General features: G+C 39.2%; 3 protein-coding genes across 4 annotated transcripts; 1 reads left to right on the forward strand and 2 right to left on the reverse strand.

The window, feature by feature from the left end:
• Positions 1-9,919: 9,919 nt before the first annotated feature.
• hsd11b1la (hydroxysteroid (11-beta) dehydrogenase 1-like a) lies at positions 9,920-17,127 on the reverse strand. The gene is made up of 6 exons (XM_054602716.1): positions 16,898-17,127; positions 14,048-14,178; positions 13,647-13,850; positions 13,468-13,561; positions 11,268-11,433; positions 9,920-11,123 (listed from the first exon to the last, which is right to left on the reverse strand). Exons 1-6 carry the CDS (start codon positions 16,980-16,982, stop codon positions 10,940-10,942), a joined length of 864 nt encoding a protein of 287 aa, XP_054458691.1. The 5' UTR covers positions 16,983-17,127; the 3' UTR covers positions 9,920-10,939.
• A 1,443-nt stretch (positions 17,128-18,570) lies between these two features.
• micos13 (mitochondrial contact site and cristae organizing system subunit 13) lies at positions 18,571-21,831 on the forward strand. The gene is made up of 4 exons (XM_054603477.1): positions 18,571-18,746; positions 18,904-19,060; positions 21,066-21,123; positions 21,319-21,831. Exons 1-4 carry the CDS (start codon positions 18,718-18,720, stop codon positions 21,414-21,416), a joined length of 342 nt encoding a protein of 113 aa, XP_054459452.1. The 5' UTR covers positions 18,571-18,717; the 3' UTR covers positions 21,417-21,831.
• Positions 21,644-27,289, reverse strand: LOC129095098 (spindlin-1-like). Of its 2 annotated transcripts, none has more exons than XM_054603475.1 (5): positions 27,140-27,289; positions 26,452-26,490; positions 25,659-25,906; positions 25,302-25,535; positions 21,644-23,950 (listed from the first exon to the last, which is right to left on the reverse strand). In XM_054603475.1, exons 2-5 carry the CDS (start codon positions 26,469-26,471, stop codon positions 23,745-23,747), a joined length of 708 nt encoding a protein of 235 aa, XP_054459450.1. In that variant the 5' UTR covers positions 26,472-26,490; positions 27,140-27,289; the 3' UTR covers positions 21,644-23,744. The 2 variants fall into 2 exon arrangements, with proteins under 2 accessions (XP_054459450.1, XP_054459449.1); XM_054603474.1 differs by having other exon boundaries at positions 26,452-26,493; positions 27,140-27,288.
• Positions 27,290-27,657: the final 368 nt, after the last annotated feature.

Raw genomic sequence — 27,657 nt, forward strand, 5'->3', positions numbered from 1 at the left:
TGTGCAAATTACTGTTGCCTCTTTCTCCTCTCCCTCCCGCCGTACTCCTCTTTGAAACTCGTCTTCTGAGGCAATCGCTCCCAGATGGAGAATATTAAATGTAATCACTTCCATTTGCCGGCTCTTTTACTCTCACTGCGAGGTGACACGCCGTCTCCCGCCCGACATCTCCTCACAATGGACAATTACCGAGCACTCATCGATCACTTTCGGGCGAAGAACTTTGACACCCGAAATCTGGTAGAAATCAACTCATTTGATAACCTAGAGAACTTTGCAAATCAGCTCAAATGTCTAATAAGTTCATATTCTTCTCCATTTGGTGTGACTGCTCCTACCAGTGCTAATTCTGTGCGTCAACTGCATTCAATAAAACTTCCATAAGCCCTTTACTCATAGCGTAGAGCACATACATACTGCAAGAGTTGCTTTTGATCTACAGTTTGATACAAATACTCAAGGGTATTGGCTCTGCCTTAAAGATAGCCATGTGTTTACAGCCATTCTGCTGAGGGGAAACTGTCCTCAGGCAGACATTTGGAAAAGTTAAATACATCACAGATGGGGGAGACTGATGTGTGGACCACCTCTCTATGTTCAGACTTTAGGATTATTCTTCCTTCATCTACCTACATGTTAAAACCTCTTCTTCTATCCGGTGTTTGATACATTCCTCGTCCTTCATGGTCTTGTCCCCTCTTGCCCAACCACCAACCTCCCTCACCTCCTACCATCCCTCCCTTTCTCTCTCACTCCCCCCTCTCTTCCCTCTGTCCTCCATTCTCTGAGACAGACAATAAAGCAAGCTTTTTTTTCCATGGCTGACCTGCAGTTCACCCCTAACCTCCACACCATCACAAACCACAGACAGAGGGAGAGTTACAGCCCGAGCTCCAGCGTGGAGCAGGACGGGTCCTGGGTCTTGAGCCAGATTTGGGTCCCACAGGGCTTTTCGGGCCCCCGCGGCCGGTCCGCTCAGCTCCGATGGGGTCACGCAGACTCCAGACATGCACACAACGCTCACATCACGGTCCCATCGAGGGGAATTCCTTTTTGGGGTTTGATCGGAATAAAGGATGCATGATTGAGGGGAAAAAAGAGAAGAATGTTAAAGAACGGAAAGAGGAAATCCTGTTTCACAGTGAGAGAGAGAGAGAGAGAGAGAGAGACCTGTAATTGCACTCAGGCCAAAGTGACTCCTCTCACATGTGTCCGTTCTTTAGGAAAGGAGTGGAACGAATTTTGACATTCATCTAACTCTAGGCACGTGCTCCGTTCTGCTTTTCTCACGACCCTCATTTGACACAGCCACATCACTGACCTATGGATCCGTCGTTTGGCAAGCAAGGAATTATAGCTCATGTGAATCAGATGTTACAGAGAGGAGACTGAGTGCTCCTTTGCTGCCCGGCAGCTTAGCCAGGGGAGGAGCACCTGTTTCCATATAAATCTTCCGATAAAAATGATATACTGTAGCTCGATCACATGTCTGGAAATGTTGAAATCGGATTCCTTGCACATGCATACAGTTTTTTTCCACTCCCACGTGAATTCTCCTTCCAACGCCTCCAGCTATAAGTTTTCATTTTGCACTCCCCTTATCTTAGGTAAATCCCAGAGTTCAGGATTTAAAGCAGAGGCCAGAGTCACATGTCTCGCCAGTCGCCTTCATCCCAGAGAGGCTGCAGAGCGTTTTGACCCCGAGGTCCCAGGGTTGAGTTAGAGACCCAGCCTGCCCTCGCTGGTGGGACCATGAACCATGTCAGGTCATGTCAGCTCTCCGCTCAACTCCCCTTACTTTAATGTGGATCAAAAAAGTCTTGCTTGGTTCCACACCACCAGTACTACACTCCCTATTTTATAGCCCCAACAGATGACATCCTATCAGGAAGGGTTTTACTGTAAAGCTCTTCATCTTCTGGAAAATAATAAAGTAGGATAAAAATTAGAGCAAAGATATGTCATTCTTGCTTAACAGCTGCCTCTTTGGATACTAGTGATACTTAATGAAATATATTATATATTATATTGCAAAAGAAAAAATCAACAATATCTTGCTTAAGTTTGCTAACATTAGTCGCCATAAGCTAACAGTCTTACCAGAACTGGAAATGCTGTAGCATTAAAACCACTTAGTGTATTAAATAGAACAATTGTTGATTTTTTGGCTTATGAATACAACTTTTCGTTTGTAAAAGGAGGAATGTGTTATGTCTTCTTTCAAAGGTTAGAAAGACTTGTTTTTACACCCAAAGTAGGAGTATTATTAAGTGCTATTTACAGCATTCATATATTAACCTACATATGTAATAATTTTGGTATATCTATGCAAATGAAATGTTTTCACTTAGGTTTGTTATAGTTCTCAAAGTTGTTTAAATGTTAATGCATGTGTTCTTTGTTGGGTCCTTTTGAGTGTAACATTGTTTAATTTGACGCAAAATGAGAAGCAGATTGTAAGTGGGCCGTCGCAGTCTAACCTTGGTTGAAAGCTGTTATTGTTATTGTAACTACGCCAAATGCATCATGGTCTTTCTTCCTGTTTAAGTGCAAAACAATGCTGGTGATTTGAGTGGACAGGGCTGTTACTCTCTTGTGTAAAGTCGTAGTATTAGTAGTTAAATACTGACATATCTTGTAAAATATTCTTGTACAAACGCCGTAAAGGACGTTACCTCTGGATATTTTAACAGTATGGTTTGATCTAGAGACTGACATTACTTTAATTTGTGTACTTGAAGTTGTCGTCCATTGTGGTCTAATTAGCATAGTAGACTAATGTTAGCGTGAACATCGTGCTGTTGTACTTTGGTACTAAAGAAATGGTACAGGTTACATTCATTTTTAACTCTGTTTGAAGGTAGGAGACAGTGTATGAAGTTCCACGTGGGTTTGGTGAAACTTGATGATCTTACATTGTATTGTTGTGGGATTATGGTTGTTAAATATGTATTCAACAGGTCTTATTTTATGTTTTGTGTCTGCAGTCAAAGCCCATTGCCTTATTTGTCATTTTGCTTTAAAAAAAACAGCCACAAACTGACAAGCGAAGAGCACATTTGCTTACACACTCTGTTAAAATGACCTGTGGCAAATGTGGTCAACAATAAAATTAAAGCTACAACAACCCGTGAAGCAATTATGTCTTGAGTGGCATCCAATGCCAAGGGGCTACACATAGATATGTTGTTTTATAGCACTTCTACAACATTGTCTATGATAGGCACTTTTTCAAAAAGGATCAAAGTGATGCAGAGAAATCATCTTTTTTATTCCATGCATTCTTCTTCCTTGTCAAAACCTGGCGGCTATGTTACCCAAAATGCAACTTGACTGCCAACATTTGAGAAGGAGATTAGCCTCTATATAGCTTCAGGCAGAGATTAGGAGCTGGCTGCAGAGGTCTTGTAAATTAATTTCCTTCTAATTCTACACCAATAGATTTTTTTAAAAACATATAGTCTTCAGCCCCAACTCATGCTGAGTCCGTTCATCAGATTTCGTACAGCATCCTCTGGGGCCATAAAAGGTTTCATTCATTGTTTTTCACATATATGCAGTAGTACTCTCCAAGATCTGTAAATACATTTTGATGTATAAAATCGGCGTAGTTTCCCTTTACGCGCACGTTATTTAGTGTGTTGTTTTCAAACTATACTGTGATCTAAGAGGATCCAATTCGCCACTTACCCATTTCAACTGGGCATCTCACCCCAAAGTAAAGAGAGAGCGGAGAAAACCTGGTCCCAAGAGGTCATAAATTGAAGAGGCAGAACCAGGTCGGGCAGGGAATTGAGTGCTGGCAGAAGCTGCCTTAAAGAGCCAAGTGGTCTCTGTTTCTCCCAGAATTTAACCCTCTCACCTCTCCTCATTGGCCGCTCTTTTATTTAAAGGGGTGATTTATTGGAGTTCACAGGGGAGAAATACAAGCATAGCACAGCCATCAGCCTCGCCTGTGATAAATGGCCCACGCTGCTATCTTCATCTCAAGTGGGACCTACAGTTCCAATTGGTGAGAAAGTGTGTGTGTGTGTGTGTGTGTGTGTGTGTGTGTGTGTGTGTGTGTGTGTGTGGTGTGTGTGTGTGTGTGTGTGTGTGTGTGTGTGTGTGTGTGTGTGTGTGTGTGTGTGTGTGTGTGGATACACTGTGTGTGTAAACTAGGGTCATGTTTACATTTTTTTTTTGCATACAATGCACTGATGATAGAGGGAGAAATGGCAAACAAAGCCTAAAAGGGAGAACACATATTAATGTATTTTTTAAGTGACAGGAATTTGAGTAAATAAGAATATTTCTTTTGCATGTAAAAAAGGAGGATCGCCACATGATACAAATATTTTGAATACAAATCTTTTCACTGTCTTTAATTTATGGCTATCTCTCTTTCTCTCTCTTCGCCCCCCCCCCCCCCCCCACCCCCCCCCCCCCACCCCCACCCATCCATCCCTGGTCCTGCCCCTGGCTGCCGCGATGCAACACAGCCCCTCTTCTCCCCAAATGAAATTCTTTGGAAAGTCATTTTATATCACCCTTTGACTGTGCATTGAACTGTAAAACCACCCCATTGGAAACAAAATAAAAGGATAGGAGAGGGAGAGAAAGGGGGATGGGGCAAGGAGGAGAATTATAATTCTTTGCAGGCCTTTGGTATTAACCCAAACACCAGAGCTGTCAGCAGTTCAGAGAGGGAGGTGCGAGGGGCAAACATTCAGTGTTAATTGGCACTTTGTAAGCTCTGAGCCTTCCTTTTGTGAGGGGAGAGGAAGAGAGAGTGAGTGAGCAAGAGGGGGGGAGGAGGAGGGAGGGAGGAGTGGTCAGCAGAGGGGGTCGAGTGAGAGAGAGAGAGAGAGAGAGAGCGAGAGAGAGAGCTCTTGTTCTTGTAGGTTTGTTGGGCCTTGTTGAGGGTGTTTACGGTTCACTTCTTATCCTTTGTTAATTGGGCTTTTTCTCTCCCCCAATGAAAAAAAAAAAAGAAGAAGAATTCATGTAACCCCCAGCCTGCCACCCATGCTCCCTGTGACTCTCCCCACAAGCCTGATCAGCAAGAGAAGGATAAATGACAAGAGGCAGAACAAAAGGGTTGTCCTGCGAACATCATTAAACTGAAACTGTTTGGGTTTGTGTTAGCTATAGCGCTTAACAAAAAAAACAAAAACGTGTGCAAATTACCTCAAATCACAAGAGAAATCAGCAGCAATCTTATTATTTTAGAAGTAAAAAAAATGCGTTACTTGTGTTTTGAATTGTTAAACCCCCCCCCGACCCAAACAGAGGCCCTTTTTTTTGTTAATGGTGATACAGAGGAGCAGAAACACTGTCAGACCATTAGGTACAGGATGTAAAAACACCCAGTCTGTCCTCTTTGTGGATCCTCTCCTTCCGCTGATGTGTTTGGCGTTATCTGAAATAATTAAAAAGGAAGAGATTGGCAGACAGTAAGAGAGAGAGAGAGAGAGATGGGAGGGCACCTGTCTTTAGAGCCAGAGAGAGGGGAAGAAGGGCTGTTGTTGGCATGAGGCTGGTGCTTCGCAGCACCTCTGGCCTCTTTCTGTCTCTGCCTCCGTCTCCCACTGACTGATGTAAATAATAATAGTGCCAGTACTGAAAGGACACAGGTGTCAACCATTGTGCTGCTCTGAATGGACCTGGGGGAAGGAGGTCAGGGGTCACAGGGCCACCTCAGCCACCTCTCACACCCACAGGTTTTTATTCACACTGACGCTCCCTTTCATAGGTTTTCATCTCCCCCCCCCCCCCCCACCCTCCCTCTGTCTCTCTCGCTCACTCTCTCCTTTTGTTATCATAGCTCAATGTTTTGTGAAAACTTTTCAGCGGTCATACACAAGCTCAGTATTCAGAGAGATTAACATTCTTTTGAAAATGAATCGGGTCACACAACAACGCAGATCAATGGCTGGTTTCAACAAGGGGAGCAAATGAATGGAGGAAATTGGTTTTTAAATATAATTTACACTACAGAGAATATGCAGAATATTTATGCAGTTTTAATATCGGTAGCCTACAAGTCTTGCCTACAAAGACTAGCCTACTTGTATTAAACAATGCATATTTTTTTATTTAGCAACATTATGTTTCAAGTTACTACAGCGCACTTCCTGTACTACTACATGCTGTAGCTTCAAAATAATTCACATATCCGAATTTATCTTGTGTATATTGTAAAAGCATTTAAAGGACATTTTTGACATTTTGGGATGTCAAAAATTTGACTGCAGACAATTAGATTAGCTTAGTTTTTAGCTTAGCTTAGCACAAAGACTGGAGACAGAGGGAAACAGCTAGCCTGCCTCTGTTCAAAGGTAACACAGGGCAAGTAGTTATGTATAAATAAATAAAAGTGACTGCTACTTTTGAAGGAAGTACTTGGTGTAGGTTTGCAGTCCGAAAAATGTGTACCAGGCACTGTGATTGGGAGTTAAAAGTACTTTATTTATACAACGATGACCAACAACTCAACAAGTCAAGGCATGAGGTATAATGAGGACAGGTATTCAAGAGGTCATGTGACCTGTGTGACATGGCAGGAGAGAACGTCCCACTTTAACACTTACAAGAGATGACAGTGTCAAGATGAATACTTTAACTGACTCACACATATACTGAAGAAAATATATTAAATCACAAATTGAGATCACTCAAACTGCGAGTGGAGGTTTTTTTCTGTCTTTGTATATATTCATCATTATACCTTCCTCCAAATATTATTATCTGTGTTGCTAAGTCTTTGAACAAGTACTATATTTTGGTGATACTATATGAGTTTTTTCACATTGTAAGGTTGTAGTCTATTTAAACTATTTTTACATTTTTGTTTTTGTCCTTGATTTATTTATTGCTTCATATTACTCAAATTTTTGCCATTATCAGTCTATATGAGCACATATTTTATTTTCCCAGTTATTGACCTCAATATGTGATTTAATACATTTTCTTGTCTTTTTCCAGCATATGTGTGAGTCAGTTATAGTACCTATTTTTTCCCTGTCATGTCTTATAAGTGTTTAAATGGGCAGTACTCTCATGCCATGTCCTCTTGATGAGTCACCTGTTCTTTTTACACCTTATACCAGGGGTGAATAAACTATGGCCTGCAGAGAATTATTTTGAAATAAACTTGAGCATATTTCTAATAAATTGCACTCTATGTACATTGTACATCCCAGTTTAAAAAGCTGATGTTGGATAAATGTATGAATTCATATTAGATTTACATATTTCATTTACATTTGTGGTCCTTTAAGCCATGAACAGAAACCGATATAGGTATTTGTCCATTTCTGGCGTTTTGTCTATGCACTTTATTAGAGTTTGTAAGTATTTCATTATTTTAGGGATTTTTAACTCACAGAGTACCTATTTTTCAAACTGCCAACCTACACCAAGGACTTGCTTCAAAAGTAAACTGGACAGTCACTGCTTTTTATTTATACTTGACTATATACTTATACTTATTTGTATAAGAACGTTAGTTTTGCCATTTAACGAGAGGTTTTGTGCCGGATTCTGAGCTCAGTCCACTGGCCAGAGAACCAGTGGAGACTCCAGGAAGTTACTGGTCTTTATGCTAAGCTAAGCTAACCGGCTGCTGCCTCTGGTACAGTACAGACATAGAGTGGTATCAATTTCTCCTCTAACTCTCGGCGAGAAAGCAAATAAACATACAGAATTTTGAACTATTACTCTAATGTCCAAAAGAGGATTTTGTGAATGCAATGACTTAAAGCCGATCAGTTGAGTGACCAATACAATTGAAATATATATTTTTAAATTACCGGTACAGTAGTTTCGGTACTTACTTCCATTGCTCATTTTATCTTTTTTTCCCCAGGATGCTGTCTCCTAATAATACATCAGTGTGTTCACCTCATCTCATGGTTTACTCTCTCACTTCCACTTATTCTCACCAGTTGGTCACCTGCTCCAAAGCCAGTGGATGATAAATGTCACTCACACACCCACATAATACACACAAACCAGCCAGCATGCATGACACGACGCATGTGTGTGTGCATCAAGGCCGCTCTTTCTGCAGTGCTCAAAGTAACTGATGGATGAAGCTGGATTTGTGGACCAGTGTCCTTTGTGCTCAAAGGAGCAGCACAAGAAAGAATCATAAATTGGAATTGGTGCTTGATGGTGGAGGTGCACTGTACTATCGCCATGGATAGGTGACTATTTATGGTCTGAAACGTGAAATTTCTGCTGCATCAGCAAACGTAGTGTGCAAATATAAAACCGAGGACATACGGTGTGCTATCTGGGAGAGGGTTATAGACTTCTTTTACATGTCGTTTGAGCTGACTACTGCAGCACACGTACAGATTGTCTTTCTTTATCGGTCGACGTAGAGATTAAATAAGACGCTGTATCACGGACATTAAAGCAGAATTCAGCCTCCATTACAAAACCTCTGTAGGTAAGAGTCAAATTGGCCAATCATTCTGCCACCTTTTCAGGTTTTATGAGCAGTCAGTGAAGCGGCCGGGCCTCTGCTTTGGTCTCGGCCTTGGCTGTTTGCAACCATGATGAAAATGTTTGATGTTGATATGGAGCCAAGTGTAAAACGCTGGGGAAAACCTCCACCACGCTGAACCATAGAATAGAGATTATATAAGTGTAGTTTCATCTGCAGCAAGCATGGCAGTTGATGGTAACAGAGAAAGACAAAATAAATACAGCCGTGGCTGCACGGAGGTTTCAGTGTCTCAAATTATATTTTGTGTGTGCTGCAGCGGGTGTTGTGGGTGGATGCTCCTCAGCCTATAAGATCCATGCTTGGTGGAGATGGAGATGCTAGAGAAGGGTGAGAGGATTTATTACCTGGCATTAGGAGGACTAATCTGTTGCAGGTGTTTTTCTGGCTGTTCTCCCAGGCCACGCCGGCTCGTTTCCCCGGGAGGCCCCACCATATTTGTGTGTGTGACAGAGAAAGAGACCAAAAAGAAGCGAGAGGAGTTTTATTTTTTCCCCACAGCATCTGCAGGGAGATTATACCATCTCCACAATCCTCTCATATCATCGAGAGTGTCAAGATAAAGACAGATGTTCCCCCATCAGACATATCAATAGATAGACCAGAAAGCAAAGTGTGAGAAAACTGTTCAAACTTTCAGATTAAAGATATCAAGAACACTTGGTCTTGGAGCGTCATTCACAGTCATCCAGGAGAAAGTGCACTTTGTTTTGTTTCTCAACTTTTCAAATGTCACTACAATTTTTGGCGAGCCATTGTTTGACAATGACAACTCACTGTGGGTATACAGTGGAGAAAACACTTTATCAGCAGGGTACAACCTCTGGGGTGTATTACAATGAAGAAAGGACCACCAGGATGGATTGAGCCAACAGCTTCACAGGAAGCCTGCGGTGCTTTTGGGGGGATGATGAACAAAGACACAAAGAGAAAGTCCTGCTCTGTAGGAAGTCCGGGACGCCCGCTGTGGCCAACTTTGAAAAAAGAGGGAACTTGGTGAGATAGAGAATGGAGTTGGAGAGGAATCCAGGGGTGGAGAACAGTGGAGACAGGAAAGGGATCATGGTGAGGATTGATATGGTGATGAAGGTTTAAAAAATAAAAAATAAATCAGATGATTCAATCTGTGGAAAGTGGGGTTATTTTTTCAACCAAATAAAAAAAAAAAAAGTCTCAAACCAATTAACCACAACGCCATCAAATGCATGATAGTCTGCTATTAAGGACTCTTTTTTTTAACAGAGAAAGGGCTTCACTGTAAAAAGATGAAGTAATGTGACTTCACTACTTTGGCACTACTGCCCTCCTGTGGACAATCAGAGTACTGTGCGATCCTTACAGTAATGTCTCTTTTTGATCAGGTTTGGTATTGAGTACTTGCTTTTATTCTTATAAGTCTGTATGACTGAATGTTTTTCTATGAAATAAAAAAAGAATAATAATCAAATTTTGAATTTTCAAAGGTTGTCCTCTTGGACCTCACTTATCATACTCTGGTAGTTTAGTGTTTAAGGAAAGACACCCCGGGTGAATAGGAAAAATTAAAATTAACTAACTAAAAATATTTCCATGAAACTTACTCAGTTAAAACTTACATTACGTTTATTTTATTTTTTGGTTTTACAACTTTTATTAACAAGTTTTGTTGAATTGTATGTGCAAATGAGGCATAATCTTATTAAATATGTTCTAATTGGCATACATTTTTAGATTTGCATATTTGCATACCTAACATTGGCTAAAGGCAGGCTCAAAAACCTCCATTTTGTTGAGATATTAGAGTCAAAAGTCTTTGTATCACCTGCCATTCTCTTCATGTTTTCAGGGATACAAAGCTGTATAAATCAGGCTATAAATTATATATTAACAAACTTCTCTGGAATGTTTAGTATATGTAAGTGCCACTGAGGTGAAGATTTCTGGCTTCAAATATGAGAAAAAAACCATTTTGAGATAAGGTCCTTTTAAGGATATGTATAATAGAATTCCAAACATTTTGAAAGACACCAAAGGTGAATAAGGGTAAAAAAAAAAAATGTAACCAGAGGTTATCACCATGAAACTTCCCAAGTTGATTACTTACATTCAGACATTTGTGTACAAATATATAACTGAGACATTATCGGATGCTTACTTCGGTAATTCAGGAGAAATCTGCAGATGCAAATAGACAAAGTAGTAAAATAAACACCTAAATGTGTATTTTGGGTGTTTTCTTTCCACCAGTCTAAAAGATGGTGCAGGAATCAAACAATGTTTTTCCCTCTAGTTTCCCAGTGCTTAACCCTTTATACTCTGATCACAGCACCTCTGGTTCAATTCCAGCCAGTCAGGAAGAAAAATAATTTTCCATCTAAAAAATTAAAAACTGGGGTCTGAGTGGGCTAAAATCTCAAGGCTTAATTCAAGTAGAGGATTATATATCAATGACAGGATTAATGTTTTTCATGGGTTGTAGTTGTAGGAGTTCTGGATGATATAGTTTGTTGCTGAAGGGAACCAGTCTTTGGACAGAGTCACAATCTGGGTGAACCAGGGGTAGAAGAGCTCCGGCTGTCTCGTGGCTCCTGTAATGATGATGTTCAAGGCTGCGTCTGTGGCGGGGTAGGCTGGAACATTTGTAACTCCCCTATAGGATACAGAAAAACACTGCTATTACTTAACCACTGTGGAAAGCAGTTGTTTACGTGATGCCAAATAAGTGGCAGCATTTCAATATACAAGTATCAGTGATCACTTTGATGTAGCTGTGAGACAATAGGACGTGACTGACCTGACTTTATCCATGGCTGATTCAGTATCAATGAGCCCCAGTGTGCATATAGAGATGGACACGTTGCTGTTATTCATAGCCAGCTCATGGTAAAGGGCTCCGAAGAAACCATTCAAGGCAAACTTTGTTGAGGTATAGGGTGCCACGAAGGGACTAGGCATTTTACCTGTGAAGCATCAAAAACTATTAGAGTCAGATGTAAAACATAAGAATCTATGGTGGCCTTTTTTTGGCTAAAATGTAGGACATTTACAGGTTTAATCTTGTGTATAAGCACATATGTGCATAAGTATAAATAGGGAACTTTTGTTGGATTCCACAGTATTTTTTATTTTATTTATTTAGTCTGCTGTATAACTAAAGATTATTATTATTATTATTATTATTATTATTATTATTATTTCAATTTCTTCCAAAATGTAAGGACAAACTTTCCTTGTGGATTTACAAGTGATTTGGTATGTTTATAAACTCATCTAAAGAGCACAAATCCTTACTGTGGTTGACCCTTTGCTAAGTCCCGCCCTCAAATGCAGATTGGCCAATCATAGAGTGACGTCGGCCCAGGGTCAGACAACTAACTGGCTCTGCTACGCAAACTTTAATGCAATTGTTTCATTTCTTAATTTACAGATACAAGTTTACAAAAGTTATGTCCGTACGTTATAAACCTGTGGAGCTAACATTAGCAGTGAATGTTAGCACATTATTAACTAGTTAGCACTTCTATGCTACGCTAGCTACCGGAGGTATACTGAATGTCTACACATGCTATTTTTGGTTTTTAATGATTGTAACAGTGGATAACGACATTCCAGTATTTACAGCAACAGTTATGTTCCTTAATTTAATTGGTTCCTGTTTCAATCGCCAGAGGATGTGTTGGTTGACTTTTACGCTGTAATCTTTAGGCTTGAGCTGCTATCTTTATCTTTATAACCAGTTTTCTATGCTTAATTAGTTTGAGATGCTTAAAATGCATATTATAGAACCTTCTGTCTTCTTCTCTCCTTTTTTTTCCAAAAAAGGAGAAAAATTATACAGGGAGTGCAGTTAGTGACAGTGTGGGCGCTATTGTAACGTAGCTCTAACAGCTTAATGGAGTAGCAGTGGGGGGCGGGGCTTATACATTACATAACATTACATTACAGTCATTTAGCAGACGCTTTTATCCAAAGCGACTTACAGGAAGTGTATTCAACATAGGTATTCAAGAGAACTACTAGTCACCAGAAGTCATAAGTGCATCTCCTTTCTTAAACAAGCATCTTAAAGCATAAACCAGAGCAAAAGTATAGTGCAGAAGCAAATTACTACGAAAACAATAATTGCAACAGACTAATACGAATACAATAAGTGCAACAGACTAATACGAATAGGATAATTGCAATAAACGAATACGAATACAATAAGTACAATAAGTGCAATAAGTGCAACTAATAACAGGAATGCAATAAGTGCTACGAGGAAGGCTCAGGGTAGTACTTCTTGAAGAGGTGAGTTTTCAGCCTGCGCCGAAAGATGGGCAGTTGCCCCTTATAGCAAGGGGTTAATTGACGCATCGAGAAAATATTGAATGTAAAGTATGAAAGATTGGAATTTTACCATTTGTCATCATTTTACAAAACAATCTCACTACAAGGTCCCTTTAGTAGCTATTGTTGGAGCTCTTGATCATATCACACGATCTTCTTCAGCAGTATTTAGTCAATAATATAAAGTGTGTGTTCATTTTTCTCTAAGCATTTTAAGGAACCCTTACAAGAAAGCTATTCCTTAAAGTCCTAAGAGAGAAATGGAAATTTGAATAATGACTGCTGATGATGCTCATGTGATAAAAAAAAAGCTCCAGGACAGCTACTAGATGGATGTTGAGGTGAATTTGTTTTTATCATCTTGAACTGCTGGTCAAGAATGAACCTTGAAAGTCAACACGTTTTCAAAATGGTTTGGTCTAACAAAGTTTTTTATATTATCATTTTTCATATCGTGGGATATGAAAAAGTGCTATACAAAGGAAGTTTAGAATATATGAGTATTAATATAATAACAATAACATAAAAATGAAACTGAATATAATAAGGCCAAAATCAAATATTATTTGTTATTACTGGGTGAAACTATATAATACTGTATGCATACTTGTATGTATATCAGATTGATTTCATCGCCATGTATAAATATGATGTGGCAAACTTACCTAAAAGCGATGAAACAATCAACAGTGATCCTTTACTTTGCTCAAGGGAAGCCAAAGCTCTCCAGGCCATCTGAACATAGCTGAAGAAGTTGACCTTTTGGAAAGCACACACAAAGAGATTAATGCATTTCCCCCTGGTTTTATGTTGCTGACAGACCATCAAAACGCAGTGCAACTACCTTCATCAGCCACCTGGTGTGCTCCACATCTCCGTCCCACATGCTGAAGGGGCTTGGGCCGATGTGGTTGAGAACGAGGTAATCCAACCCTCCGAGGTTTTCCAGAGCAAAATCTACAGCTTTGTCGGGGTCGGACTCGCTGGCCATGTCTGCTGCTATGTAGAGAGCCTTCTGGGCTCCCAAACTCAGGCATTTCTCTGCCACCTATAAGCAGTGATGAGACGGAAAGGATCCAGTGCAGTTGCAGAAAAAGAGTATAAAGAAAAGGATTGTGTCTTAATGCAGGAACTTCATCCAAATTAAGATTGTGTGTTATTATAACAAATACACTGTACGTGATATGATGGACACAGAACATAACTATCAGCACTTGTTGTTTGATAAATGTTAAGTTCACTGACCTGCTGTAACACTTTCTCCCTCCTTGCTGTAATTACTATCTGGGCCCCAAAGCGGGCGTAGTGATATGCCATTTGTTCACCAATACCCGTACTGGCCCCAGTCACCAACACCCTGGCACCTCTGAGAGACTCTGAAAGACAAATGAAACACGTGAAACAAAGATGTGTGTGCTGTGACCACAGTTGCGTTGATTGAAATGAATAAACATTCAAATTTTAGTGCCACTGTTACATGTATTTTGCCTGGGAGGTATTTGTGCCAACTGGTATGTGATATAAACGTGGTAAACATCCATTTGTATACAGTCATTTTTGAAAAATGATATCGAGTTTTGAAAGTGTTTTGATGACATTCAACTGTTATCGGACATCAGAAATCTGTAAACTCACGATCCCCAAACTATCTTAAATCATTTAGCACAAGAACATAAAGATCCAAGGATCATTTATTGTCATTCTGCAACACGGGGTTGCACAACATATGTAGTTGTAGACATTTCAATATATGCTACACGAGAAAAACATGACAAAACAAAAACGGTAATGCATTCCTTTGGAGCATTTTTTAAAAATTTGGATCAGGATGAATGTAAACAGCAGCAACAAACGTGTTCAAAGTCTCAGACCAGTAAGTTCAGTTGAAAGGTGACTCGATGTTCATTGGACTCTGGCACTGAGCTGGGAGATATATACACAACCGTCCCTCTACGGAGCACTAAAATAGTCCCTTTGCTTATTTATTAAGCTAATATTGCACTTTCTATTTTAAGAAGAGAGGAAGAGTTTGTTGAACTTCCAGAATAATGCACCTCTGTACGTCTGTGGATGCATAAAGCTGACTCTAGACTGAACCTGTACTGTTAAGTGCTCGTGCAAATGGCCAGTAATCTAAACTAATCATAATTCATAAATCTGTAGTATCGGCCGTGGAAGTAAGTTTGACATAATGTCGCAATTGTTGAAAAACACACAACCCCATTGACTCAAGCTATTTAAATGTATCACTTGCGGACACTGGACCGTACACTGCTTCCTCACAGCATAGATAAATGCTGCGTCCTCCCCTCGATCACAAGCGGAAAGCGTGTCAGATTATCACCAATTACTCGCTCAGTTTGTGCTTCTTTTTTTTCTAGATTTCCCCCAGGGGAGCTTTAAACTTTCCTCCTCGTTGTGCGCAGGTATTTCAAGCAATGCAGAACAGTGAGCATCCCATCGCTGTGACATGATGAGATTGCACGGTCCACAGCCAAGATCGCACCGTGAAGTTGAGGCTGCACGGTCCCGTTATGTGGAGACAAGTCAGACGTGATGCAACGCTGCAGTCTACATCTTGGTCATGTGGCACATTCCAGCTTTATCAATTCAATATTACATTACATTTACATTACATGTAATGTAAATGTAATGTAATGTAATAATATATAGCTAGTGATTAGATATGATTTCGTCATCATGATTTTGTAAAATGGCCTGTAAAATGGTTTTATAAACGTCTTTATTGCTGCTTATCAGATAACCTTGAGTTACGTACAACAGATTCATGTCCTTTAAGCTGCATATGGATTCCAGTAGTTCTCCACCCAAAAGAATACTTTCATGTTCAACAATAAAGAAATGGTGGAGGAGAATTAAACGTAAAAATACAAGAAATGTATTGTGTTGTGGATGATTTTGCATTAAATAGAGGCATTAATGTTGCATTAGAAAGATGCATCCAAAGGGTTCTGGAAAGAGGGAAGTACATTGGCAGACGAAAGACACAACTTAAATAGTGTCTTTTAAAAGAAAAGCACATAGCAACTCTGCTAAATCTCGTAAATCAGCTCGTTAATGTTAAAAGGGTGTGGTATGGTGGTGTAGTCGCCTCATAATAAGAAGACTCCGGATTTGAACCTTCTTGTCAGACCTTTTGTGTAGGGATTGCCTGTCTAAAGACATGCAGGTGAGGTTGATTTTTAACTCTAAATTGCCCGTAGATGTGAATATTTATCTGAGTCACTGTTATTGTACATTATTCAAGAAGATTAAGGCAAAGTCACCTTTATCGTCACCAGTAGTTATAAAGGATAGATTTGCTGTAGGTTTGCTGTAATAACTATAATATTCACTCATATTTGAACTCTCACAAAAACATTTCCCAAAGAGGTTTGCTGACACTATCGACATAATATTGTTCACAATAAACCTTTTCTATGACAGCGTATATCTCCACTGTCAATACAACAAAGACAGTTCCCTTATACAAAAATATATATTTCTGTGTGGATTTGCTGGAAAATGAACATTCATTAATTCCATTCTTCAGCGGTCATTCAAAGAAACGACTAAGAAAATCTATCCTTTATAACTATTGGTGACAATAAAGGTGACTTGGCCTTTAATCTTCTTGAATGTTGTCCAATAACAGGGCTTCATATTTTATGTGCATGTGTTAGTGTATTATGTGTATTGCATAATAACAATAATAACAATAACACCCTAATATGGCACTTTTCTTAACAAAAAAGTGCTTTGAAAAATAAAATAAAACTAAACAAAGGGAGGCAAAAAGACAGTAAAGTTAATAAGTAAGTAATAAGCAAATAAATACAGGATAAATAAAAGTATACCTCAGTGACGGTTACAATAATCAAGCATGTAAGACTTGTTCATTGGAGTAAAAATACTTCTAAAAGCATTTCAGTGCATTGACTTCAACGCTTATATAACAGCAGCAGCAGTGCAGAACAAGAATCAAATGACAGAAAACCTCATAAATAAGTGTTTTTTTTACGACAGAGACATAACACCAACTTAAGATAAGTAGGAACTTAAGATAAGTCCACTTTGATCATGCGTCTCTCTTACCTGCGTCGAAACGCGGCGCGGTCCACCTGACAGCGAGGAAAACAACCAGCGTAGCAGTGAGGACGACTTTAGTGAAGGTTCCCATTTTGTGAACTTGTTGGTAGTTTGTTTTTTTAATTTATTTTTTTAGCACCAAGTGTCAGGATCGAGCCCGATCAGTTCCACTTGCACAGCTATGAGGACACTAAAGAGGCATTCATGTAATCGCTGCTGTGTGTATCTCCTCATGTGCAAAGTGGGAGTGTTGTTTCCGATAAGAGGTTTAGTGAACTTTTTGACTGCATGTGGGCGGTACTATAGCTACTTGACTGACAGCTCATATAAACCAATTTCAATTATTTCCTGTTATCCAAAGTGTGTCATTTAATTAAGAATGAACAAGTCTTATTCTGTTGTAGCTGAACTCTTCTTTTCTTCTCTTCCACTATAGTATTAATGTATATATTTACTATAGTATTAATATATATTTACTATAGTATAAATATATATTTACTATAATGTATAGTAATGTATATATTTACTATAGTATTCATGTATATATTTACTATAGTATTAATGTATATATTTACTATAGTATTAATGTATATATTTACTATAGTATTAATGTCATCATTTCATGCTGGAGCCAAGAGTTCACATTCATTTACAGACCTAGAAATAAAAAAAAATCTCCATAATGTTCAAGACAGTGTAAGAATCTGGTCTATATATATACTTATATGTACACACACATATACATACAGTACCAGTGAAAAGTTTGGACACACCTTCTCATTCAACTACTTTGAAGAATCTAAAATATAAAACATATTCTGGTTTGTTGAGCATTTGTTTGTTTACCACATAATTCCTTATGTGTTCCTTCATAGTTTGGATGTCTTCAATATTAATCTACAATGTAGAAAAGAAAAAAAAATGAATAAAGAAAAACCATTGAATGAGAAGGTGTGTCCAAACTTTTGACTGGTACTGTACTTTCTTCCTGAATCGCTCCGTTAATGTGCAAAACACACCTTCCCCTTTCCCAAAGTGGCCCATCATCACTGTCATCTTGAGAAGAAAAAAAACAACGTAATTAATCATCATTAAAAGCTAAATGGACCTTGTGGAGTCCAACTTTCCACTACAAATTGTTTCCAATCCTTACTTGACTAGTTTTATCTAAGTCCTTTATTGGTCCCTCATGCACCCATTATCAATTAACTTTAAGATAAGATAAGATAAGATACAACGTTTACTAATCCCAAAGGGAATTATTAGCCAGAGTTTGTTCAAAGATTATAATAGAAGAATAAGAAAAAAACAATAGGATAAAAATATAAGTATTACGTGCAAGTTATACTGACACCAGTGCAGAATAGAATAGCAATAAGAGTAAGGTAAATATATAATATATATAATATATATAATAAAAAAAAGAAAAATAAAGAAAAACCATTGAATGAGAAGGTGTGTCCAAACTTTTGACTGGTACTGTAAATACAATATTCCATTTGTTTGTTTGAAAAAAAAAAAAAACACCTATTTTTATTGTCCATAAATTGTTAAATTGTGATTTTAACTTATACACTGGAATCCCTAAAGATGTAAAAAAAAATAAAAAAAAATAAAGAAGAGACGAATCTGCGGCTCTTAAATGTCGTCATCGTTACCCTTTGAAGTGAAAACTTTATTGACACAACCTGCGTGCGCAGCAAACAAGCAGGGTTGCCCTTCAATAAAGCCTGAGCTAACCAGGTAGCCTTCACTCCAGATCACTCTTGGCGTACCTGGAGGAACAGTAACACCACGTTTAAAGCAAAACTACACCGCTGTGGACCATGGCGGCAAGGATCTTACCCGTAGTGAAGTTAGTATTTAAATCTCCCTGTTTCTAGCTGCTAGCTGCACTGTTAGCATGTCAGCTAACTGGTGGTATGTTACTCTGCAAGAGCTCTCCAGCTGTCATCTCCAAACCCTGTGTTTACTGGAGCATACTGTAGCTTTGTTTTCCTTTCATTTTCCAGACTGGCCACCAAGGTGACCATTGCAGGAGGAGCTCTGTACATCGCCTGTGACTCTGGGCTGCTGGGCAGCAGTGAGCAGGGCTCTGAAGCCCTGAAGAAGGCCAAGGCTGCCATACCCCCCGCCATAGAGGAGTGGATGAAGTACTTTGGCCTGGAGGTAATGCTACAGACAGGGTGCTCTGCTGAAGCATGGCCAGATCCAGTAGGCATGATAATGTCACAAAAGGGAGGAACACACAGTACCAGTCACAAGTTTGGACACACCTTCTCATTCAACTACTTTGAAGAATCTAAAATATAAAACATATTCTGGTTTGTTGAGCATTTGTTTGTTTACCACATAATTCCATATGTGTTCCTTCATAGTTTGGATGTCTTCAATATTAATCTACAATGTAGAAAAATATAAAGAAAAACCATTGAATGAGAAGGTGTGTCCAAACTTTTGACTGGTACTGTATCTTACATATAATTCAGTTTTCTTTACATCATAGGGACATTTGGATTTAAGCCTATTATCCAACTTTCCAACTTTTTATTATTTCAGACACATGGGTCCATACAAAACAGATAAAATAACAACAAATACTTACAGTGCCAGTTACCACATAATTCCATATGTGTTCCTTCATAGTTTGGATGTCTTCAATATTAACCTACAATGTAGATTTTTTTTTTTTAAAGAAAAACCATTGAATGAGAAGGTGTGTCCAAACTTTTGACGGTACTGTATGACAGGAAAACACACTTTTATATATCTTTTTAATTTTCCAAAATGACCCCTGCAGTAGGCAAACAGGCCAGTGTCGTACACACCCCTGACAAAGGTTTTGATGGTTCATACAATAGATGACAGAATGGATTTATATTTTAATTAAGTGTCCTACAATGTCAAAGACATCTTTTATAAGATGGAAGTAATGTATTGACGGTATGATAGCGAACAGCTTCCCCCTTTTGCTGGACACAGATCAGTTCAAGTGATTTTTTTTAAAGCAACGACAATAGTCATCAGATGGTAATCAATGAGATCCCATGGATTCATAAAATACATCGCCATATTGAAGATCTCTTGTTAAAACAACCATTTCAGATGATGTGAGTCATTCATTACATTACAGTCATTTAGCAGACGCTTTTATCCAAAGCGACTTACAGGAAGTGTATTCAACATAGGTATTCAAGAGAACTACTAGTCACCAGAAGTCATAAGTGCATCTCCTTTCTTAAACAAGCATCTAAGAGCATAAACCAGAGCAAAAGTATAGTGCAGAAACAAACTAATACGAATACAGAGAGTGCAACAGACTAATACGAATACAATAAGTGCTACAAACTAATACGAATAGGATAAGTGCAGTAAACGAATACAATAAGTGCTACGAGGAAGGCTCAGGGTAGTACTTCTTGAAGAGGTGAGTTTTCAGCCTGCGCCTAAAGATGGGCAGCGACTCTGCTGTCCTGACGTCAGTGGGGAGTTCATTCCACCACTGAGGGGCCAGGACAGAAAAAAGCTGTGACCGGGTGGATCGGCCGCAGGGACCTCTGAGCGACGGGGCAACCAGTCGCCCCGAGGCAGCAGAGCGAAGTGGTCGGGCGGGGGTGTAGGGCTTGACCATGGCCTGGAGATAGGATTGATATCTAGCAGCTCTCTCACAAAAGATCATGGAATTTACATTATAAAAGACAGCAACAAAAAAAAAAAAGAGAAAACTCCTTTATTTGTCCTTGATCTCACACTGGACAAATTCCACTCTCTTCTTCTAAAAACATGCCTGTCTATTTCAGTATGAAGAATCCTCAGTATACCAGTGTAATCTGAACACAAAGAAACCTTTATTATTTGGTAGATTATTAAGAACACGCTTTTCAGTAAGATAGCATTTTGCTTTAACGGGTATCATCATTAGCCCAGTTGTGTCTATTCTGAAATGCCAATAAATAGATGACGCCTTAGTGTAACCTAAGTTACCTAAGTTTATTCTTTTTAACCACATGATGTTGAGTAGTATTGCGAGTGAAGAGTTATCAGCAAAAATGATTTCTTTCACATTTCAGTTCAATATCTCTCAGTATTGTTTTATAAAATGTTGCTATATTTAATAGCTACAAAGCAGTGTACTGTGCTGTTTGAAACTAAAGGGCCCTCCTCTTCTCCTCAGGCTCAACTTCCGACCATGCCTAAGGTTGAATTTTCACCCGTTCAGGCGTGGAACTCTGGTAAGTACTGAATGAAAAGCTTGTTTCTTTTCATTTATTTTTAAAAGAAAGATCACTCATTTGTCATGAGTTGGGGTTTTTAAATTGTGGTTGTTCACCACTGCATTGGTCTTGTTTGCATTTCATCGGGGCAGTAATCAATTTCAGCATCACTAATGTGACTCTTGAGATAATTAGTTTTCTATTTTATTTCAGGGGTGCGGCAGTCAATTACAGCTCTTTCGGAGGCTCCAACAAATGCAACTAGATACACAAATCAGGGTTTGCAGTACCTGAAAGACCTCAGCAAGTGACCAGGAACTCTCCGGACAACCTGGCATTTATCAATCGTTTTGAGTTTTGCACTTAAGAATTGACATTACTTCTTCAAAAGTTGTTTTCTCCCCCCAAGAAAGAAGAAACACCCCAACATGAAAGAAAACAGTTGGACAAAAATAAGTTGTGTAATTCAGCTGCATGGAGTGCAGTCTCAATGGCATTGTATTGTACATAATGCTAGGAAGCTAAATGTATTTTTAAAAAAAAAAACGTTCTTTCATTTGTGTATACCCCCATATTTAATTTTTCTCAGTAATGTCTAATATACAGTATTTCATTCCCCTTTGTTCTCAAACCACCCAAATATTGTTTTGAAGAGAATGCCTGTTGTGTGTGTATATATGCAGTTTCACCATTGGTGACTAAATACATCCATCTTACAACGCGTCCAGTCTTTAGTTTGATTTATTGACGCTGAGTGTGTACTCGACGTTAATCGTGGCACTGTGTTCAAAGAACAAGACCAACCAAAATGTGCAAAACTCTTTATTACTCATGGCAGAATAACAATGACACAAATTTGCCTGTTGATGCTGCTACAACTCCAGAACAGGAAGTGATTTAATGCATGAAGAAGACTGTGCACAGTCGTTTGTATCACCACTCTACACAACACAGAAACACCACACAGCACCACTAGCGGTGATGTACAGTGTAAACCTCTTTTCTTTTTTTTTTTCTTTTTTTTTTTTTATGTGGGTTGAACAAACTGTACCGATTCTGCCACTTCTCCACGGTCAAAATAAGGTTTTCACTGTTGAGATTACATATTGACAGCAGACCTACTGGCAGACTGGTTTACTGAAGAATAAACTGAGAGACTTGGAGAAGACCGAGAGGGCAAAAACCAATTCAGCAACCAGTGACGAAGTTGGGAGGAAACCAATACTGCATTCATACATGTTGTGTTTGCAAGACAAAGAGACAAAGTTATAAAGATTAGAACCAGATCTAAGTTTGTTGCTGTCAACAAACTGGTTCGTCAGTTGATTATACCGGGTAAATATTCAGTTTATAATTTATGTAAATAAACAACCCTTTCACTAAAAGCTGGTGGTTTTGATGAGATATTCATATAAATGAGAGTAATCACAACAGGCAACATTACAAGGCATTATACACAAGTTGTACATATTAAATACAGTCATCTAAATGTATTGCAACACGTTTTTTTTTTCTCTTCTTCATGCGTGAAAGCATTTATTCTGCCACATTTGCTCTTCAGGAAAAAAGCGTTTTTTTGGGGGGAAACTATATAGCGTACCATAACCTAAACATGTAAACTTTGTACAATAAAGTGCTCCCCACAAGATCAACAGTGAGCTTATACAACCAATGAAGATGTGTGTAATATTTAAAGTACATTTCTCATACGGCATTAAGAGCAAAACACAGCACTGATATAAACTAGATGGTTGCAAAACTTTCCTCGAGCTGTCAGTGTCGCCACTTCTGAATGAAACCCAAATAGCAGCCTTCGTACGCAATGATCCAATAAGAGCGCAGGTATTTGGAGATGCGGTATGTACAGTATTGCAAAATGGCAAGCCGGAAGGCACTTTTATGATTTGTGTGGGATCAAATTTAAATGAGAATTTAGCCAACTGCGTCTTCATCACCAGTGCAAAGGATCCGATATGGTGCTAAATCTGGGGAAAAGCTGCAGGAGTACATTTCCACATGAGCGTCAGTCATCAAAAAGGCTTTTGTAAATATAAGGGCCCCGCCCAGGTGATTTTGCAATCCTTTCATTCCTTCCTTCCATTACTAACACTAAATGTGATAATATGGTTAGATAAATACAATACACACATTAATCAGCCTGTTTAATTCAGTAAACCCCTCAGTGGAAGGTATCTATCCCAATCATGTGTATATCATGCTTACTGGATAGTTAAATAATCCAAAGAAACGTTTAAAAAGAATATTTTGAGCAGCTTTTTTGAGTCGCACTTTAATTAAGATAATACTTTAAGGACAAATCAGAGTATCTCAAGGACAGCAATACAAACGCAGTCACAACTGCACTTTGCAGCTGTTGGGCAGTGCAATCTTGGACTGTCCCAAACATAACAGTATAAAGTAGAACAGCAACAATAAAACAATCCAAATCTCCTCGAAATATAGCCAAGCATAGCGGTGCTACAGTTCTGCTGTGCATATGAAAAACAGATTGCACTTTTTCTTCTGAACGATAAAGCATAATAACTATTGAACCCTAACATGGCTTTGGAAAACAGATCGGAACGACGTGGTGGAACAGAAGCAGATGGAGGGCGGAGGCTGGAGAGTGTCCACTATCTCTAGGTGGTTTTCACCAGGTCATAGACATGGATATGAAAGTCATCATCGTATTTGATGTAGTAGACAGAGGGCTTGGCCGGGACCTGGTAGATGACCAGGCCTGTCCTCTTCACGCCCTTGTCAGTAACATACTCCACCTGTTTCCCCACCAGACTCTCCGTCTCTTCTCCTGGCTTCCTGTCTGCGGGCAACAGGTGTTTGTTTTCTGAGGAGTGAAACATTAAAACAAGTCACCTTTAAGTCCGAGGTAGGATTGAAATTGACTTGCGTGTAACTCGCCAAACACTGCCTACTAACAAGTATCTCAAAAGTTGGTTTAAAATAATGGTGTCTGGTTTGGTGTACGAGCAGAAAATGATCAAAACCGAAGGTTCTTTGTTATTCTTTAAATTGTCCATCTTATCATGACTCTATCACAATATGTGCTTCCTCCCTCTCATTTTTTTCTCACGTCAAATTTTCTCAATATCACTATTACGTCAATTCATTTACAGACCTAGAAATAAAAAAAATCTCCATAATGTTCAAGACAGTGTAAGAATCTGGTGTATATATATATACTTATATGTACACACACATATATATACAGTACCAGTGAAAAGTTTGGACACACCTTCTCATTCAACTACTTTGAAGAATCTAAAATATAAAACATATTCTGGTTTGTTGAGCATTTGTTTGTTTACCACATAATTCCATATGTGTTCCTTCATAGTTTAGATGTCTTCAATATTAATCTACAATGTAGAATTTTTTTTTAAAATAATAAAGAAAAACCATTGAATGGGAAGGTGTGTCCAAACTTTTGACTGGTACTGTAAAATAATATATATATATATATATATATACATTTATATTTTTATGTTTTTACATTTTCATGGACACAAAGTTTTAACAGACTGAAATAACTATTAAATAACTAATAAATATTTACAGGCCTTAGAATCTTGCATATATCATGCTTTGGTATTCTGATATTTCACTAAGAAGTTTCACTATCTGATTTAAAACTTGATTAAGTGTTACTGTGGATGTGTGCCAACGTCAATAGAATATTCCCTGATTGGATGCAGCAGTTTGTGGATGTTTAAACATAGCCTTTACCTCTGAAACAGCTCCAGAGGCAGCTGTTTGATAAAAACACTGATTAGAGTCTTAGAGTCCCCAAGAAAACACCGCCTTTGTTTTAACTCCAACCAATTGAAAAACTTAAAACTCTTGACAGCGTAATATCAAGCGTATCTGTGTCTAAGGCTTCAAGAAGTGATCACATTTAAAATATATCATTTTGGACGTGTTTGGTACTGGGAGTCAAACCCTCTGAAGGAGACTTGTGATAAATTCAGACTTCAGTGAATAACCATGACTGCTGTTGAGCTCACATGGTATCCATGTCAAAAAAGATTTAACGTTTCTCCAAAGCGTAAAGAAAAAAATATATTTTCAAACGTCACATGGAAGATCTGGATATAATCTTTAAAGCTTCGAGGCAAAGTTGTTCAATAATGCTTTATGAGGTATCAATCTGTCTTTTGTCACACACAAATCACCAGTACCTGCTTCGGGCAGAATCCGGAGGTCTCCGTCAGCGTAGTCGTCCCACAGCTGGTACATATAAAGTACGGGGTCCTTTTCATAAGTGATATAATACCAGTTGGTCATGATTGGAGCTCTGGAGAGGACCATGCCTCGCCACTCGTTCTTCTCTCCATCCTCCTTCTCAAACAGATGCTCCACAGCTTTGCCCACCAGCTCCTCCGCCCCGGGAGGTATCTTAATCTTGTTATTTACTTTGGAGATGCGGCCGCAAAAGGAAACACAAAAATAAAAAAGGTGAGAAACTTGGCTATTCATAATCCAACTGCTGCCAAAGTTTGTCATCGCAGAATTAAAAGAGACGCTTAATGACTCACCGACTTTCTCCGGCAGGACCTGCAGGCTCGACACCCTCTCGTCCTTGAACAGCTCGATGCCGTAGACGCAGTCGAAGCCGTCGTACTTCACCATGAAGAGCGACGGGTTCACGCTGAGCCTGTCGAGCACTGTTCCCTTCCACTTGCTCTGGTTGCCCTTCTCGCGCCAGTTGTGCTGAATGCGGACTCCCAGAATGCTGCTGGGATCCGGGGTCAACGTGTCACTCAGCTCCCCGCTACTCCGCTTCCTGGTTACACAGGATGAATGTGCAGGTCGGCGTGTCAGAGGCTGCCACCATCAAAACAACGACTTTGCACGCGGCTAATTATTGAAATCAAAATGCAGTATTAATACTCATTACATTACATTACAGTCATTTAGCAGACGCTTTTATCCAAAGCGACTTACAGGAAGTGTATTCAACATAGGTATTCAAGAGAACTACTAGTCACCAGAAGTCATAAGTGCATCTCCTTTCTTAAACAAGCATCTTAAAGCATAAACCAGAGCAAAAGTACAGTGCAGAGGCAAATTACTACAAAAACAATAATTGCAACAAACTAATACGAATACAATAAGTGCTACAAACTACTACGAATAGGATAAGTGCAGTAAACGAATACGAATTCAATAAGTGCAGCGAACTGATACGAATACATTCATTACAGGTGTAAATCTGATATAAGATATTGGTTATTTACAGTACTGTATAGCTGGATTAATGTAAATGTTTGTGACATTGTAGTAATGGCATCACATGATGACATACACAGTAGCTTTGTTTCTACATACCTGCCCCTTTTCTTGGACATGCCTCCAGAAAGTCAAAGGCTACTAATGAAGAGAAAAAGACAGGGCAAGGTTCAGTTATTGTGTGAGTGAGTATGACAGCTGGCAAACTTCACATGTACTTTATACTACAGCATGAGGAAAGGCCTCTGCTTCAGCTGAGAGGCTGGCCTCCCTTTAAGAGACCTGAGACTGACAGCTCCAGCAGCCAATAAGAGCAGCATGATGGAATAACTTCCTGGGTATTTACTGTAACTACACAGCCATGGAGGTCACTGATTGTAATGCACAGACTGTGTGTGTTTGTCATATTTTATTGCACAGGAGGATTTAAAAAAAGAAAAAAGGCATTGAAATAAAATTATGGCTGACACAACTTCAACAGCATGTGTCAGCCATTTCACTGTATCTGACCAATTACTGTATCTTGCGTTTTTCAGTGCAAACAACTTACACACATGTATAAATATGATATCATGCACGTCTGGTCCAACACACACACACACACACACACACTGCAGGTTATCAATATCTCGCGTCCGTCCTATAGCTCTGCCTCAATGCAGATGTTACTGTGAGATATGTGGAGGCGGCTAGCGAGAGAGCTGCACTCGCTCTTCCGTGTCCCTTACGACAGGTAAACGACAGGTAACTAGCGTGTGTTAACAGCCTCGCAACATGCTTTCGTTACCTTTTTATGCAGATTTCATGTCAGTTATTGTTCAGTTCGTCTGGCAGGGAAACGCTGCCTGCCACACACACACACACACACACACATACATACACACCAACCCGCCTATGTCAAATCTCGCGAAACCTGTGGAAAATGGGAGCTGCGAGGACGAGACTCTGTTTCCCAGCATGCATTCGGTTAGCGCGACCGCAGAGGAAGAAGCGAACACGCGCGCAAGGCATGCTGGGAATTTGATTTTTTTTTTTTTTTTTTTTTTTTTTTTTTTTTTTGGGTGACAGTGATTGTGGAGTTTTGTTTTTTTTAACAGCCCGAGTTACACAGGTGTTGTGGACAGCTCGAGTGTTTTCGGAAATAGCGTAGTTACGCAGTGGTGCGCATGAGTGACGTGAAAAAAGTACACAAGCACAACGGACGTGACGCCAGAGTTTCCTAGAATTTCACTTAAAGGGGCAACATTTCCATTAAATGCAAAGTTGTTATGATTATGTTTCAATTTGTACTCTCTTTAACATGCA

This window comes from Anoplopoma fimbria, chromosome 8 (assembly GCF_027596085.1).
Source record: "Anoplopoma fimbria isolate UVic2021 breed Golden Eagle Sablefish chromosome 8, Afim_UVic_2022, whole genome shotgun sequence".
Lineage (NCBI taxonomy): Eukaryota > Metazoa > Chordata > Actinopteri > Perciformes > Anoplopomatidae > Anoplopoma > Anoplopoma fimbria.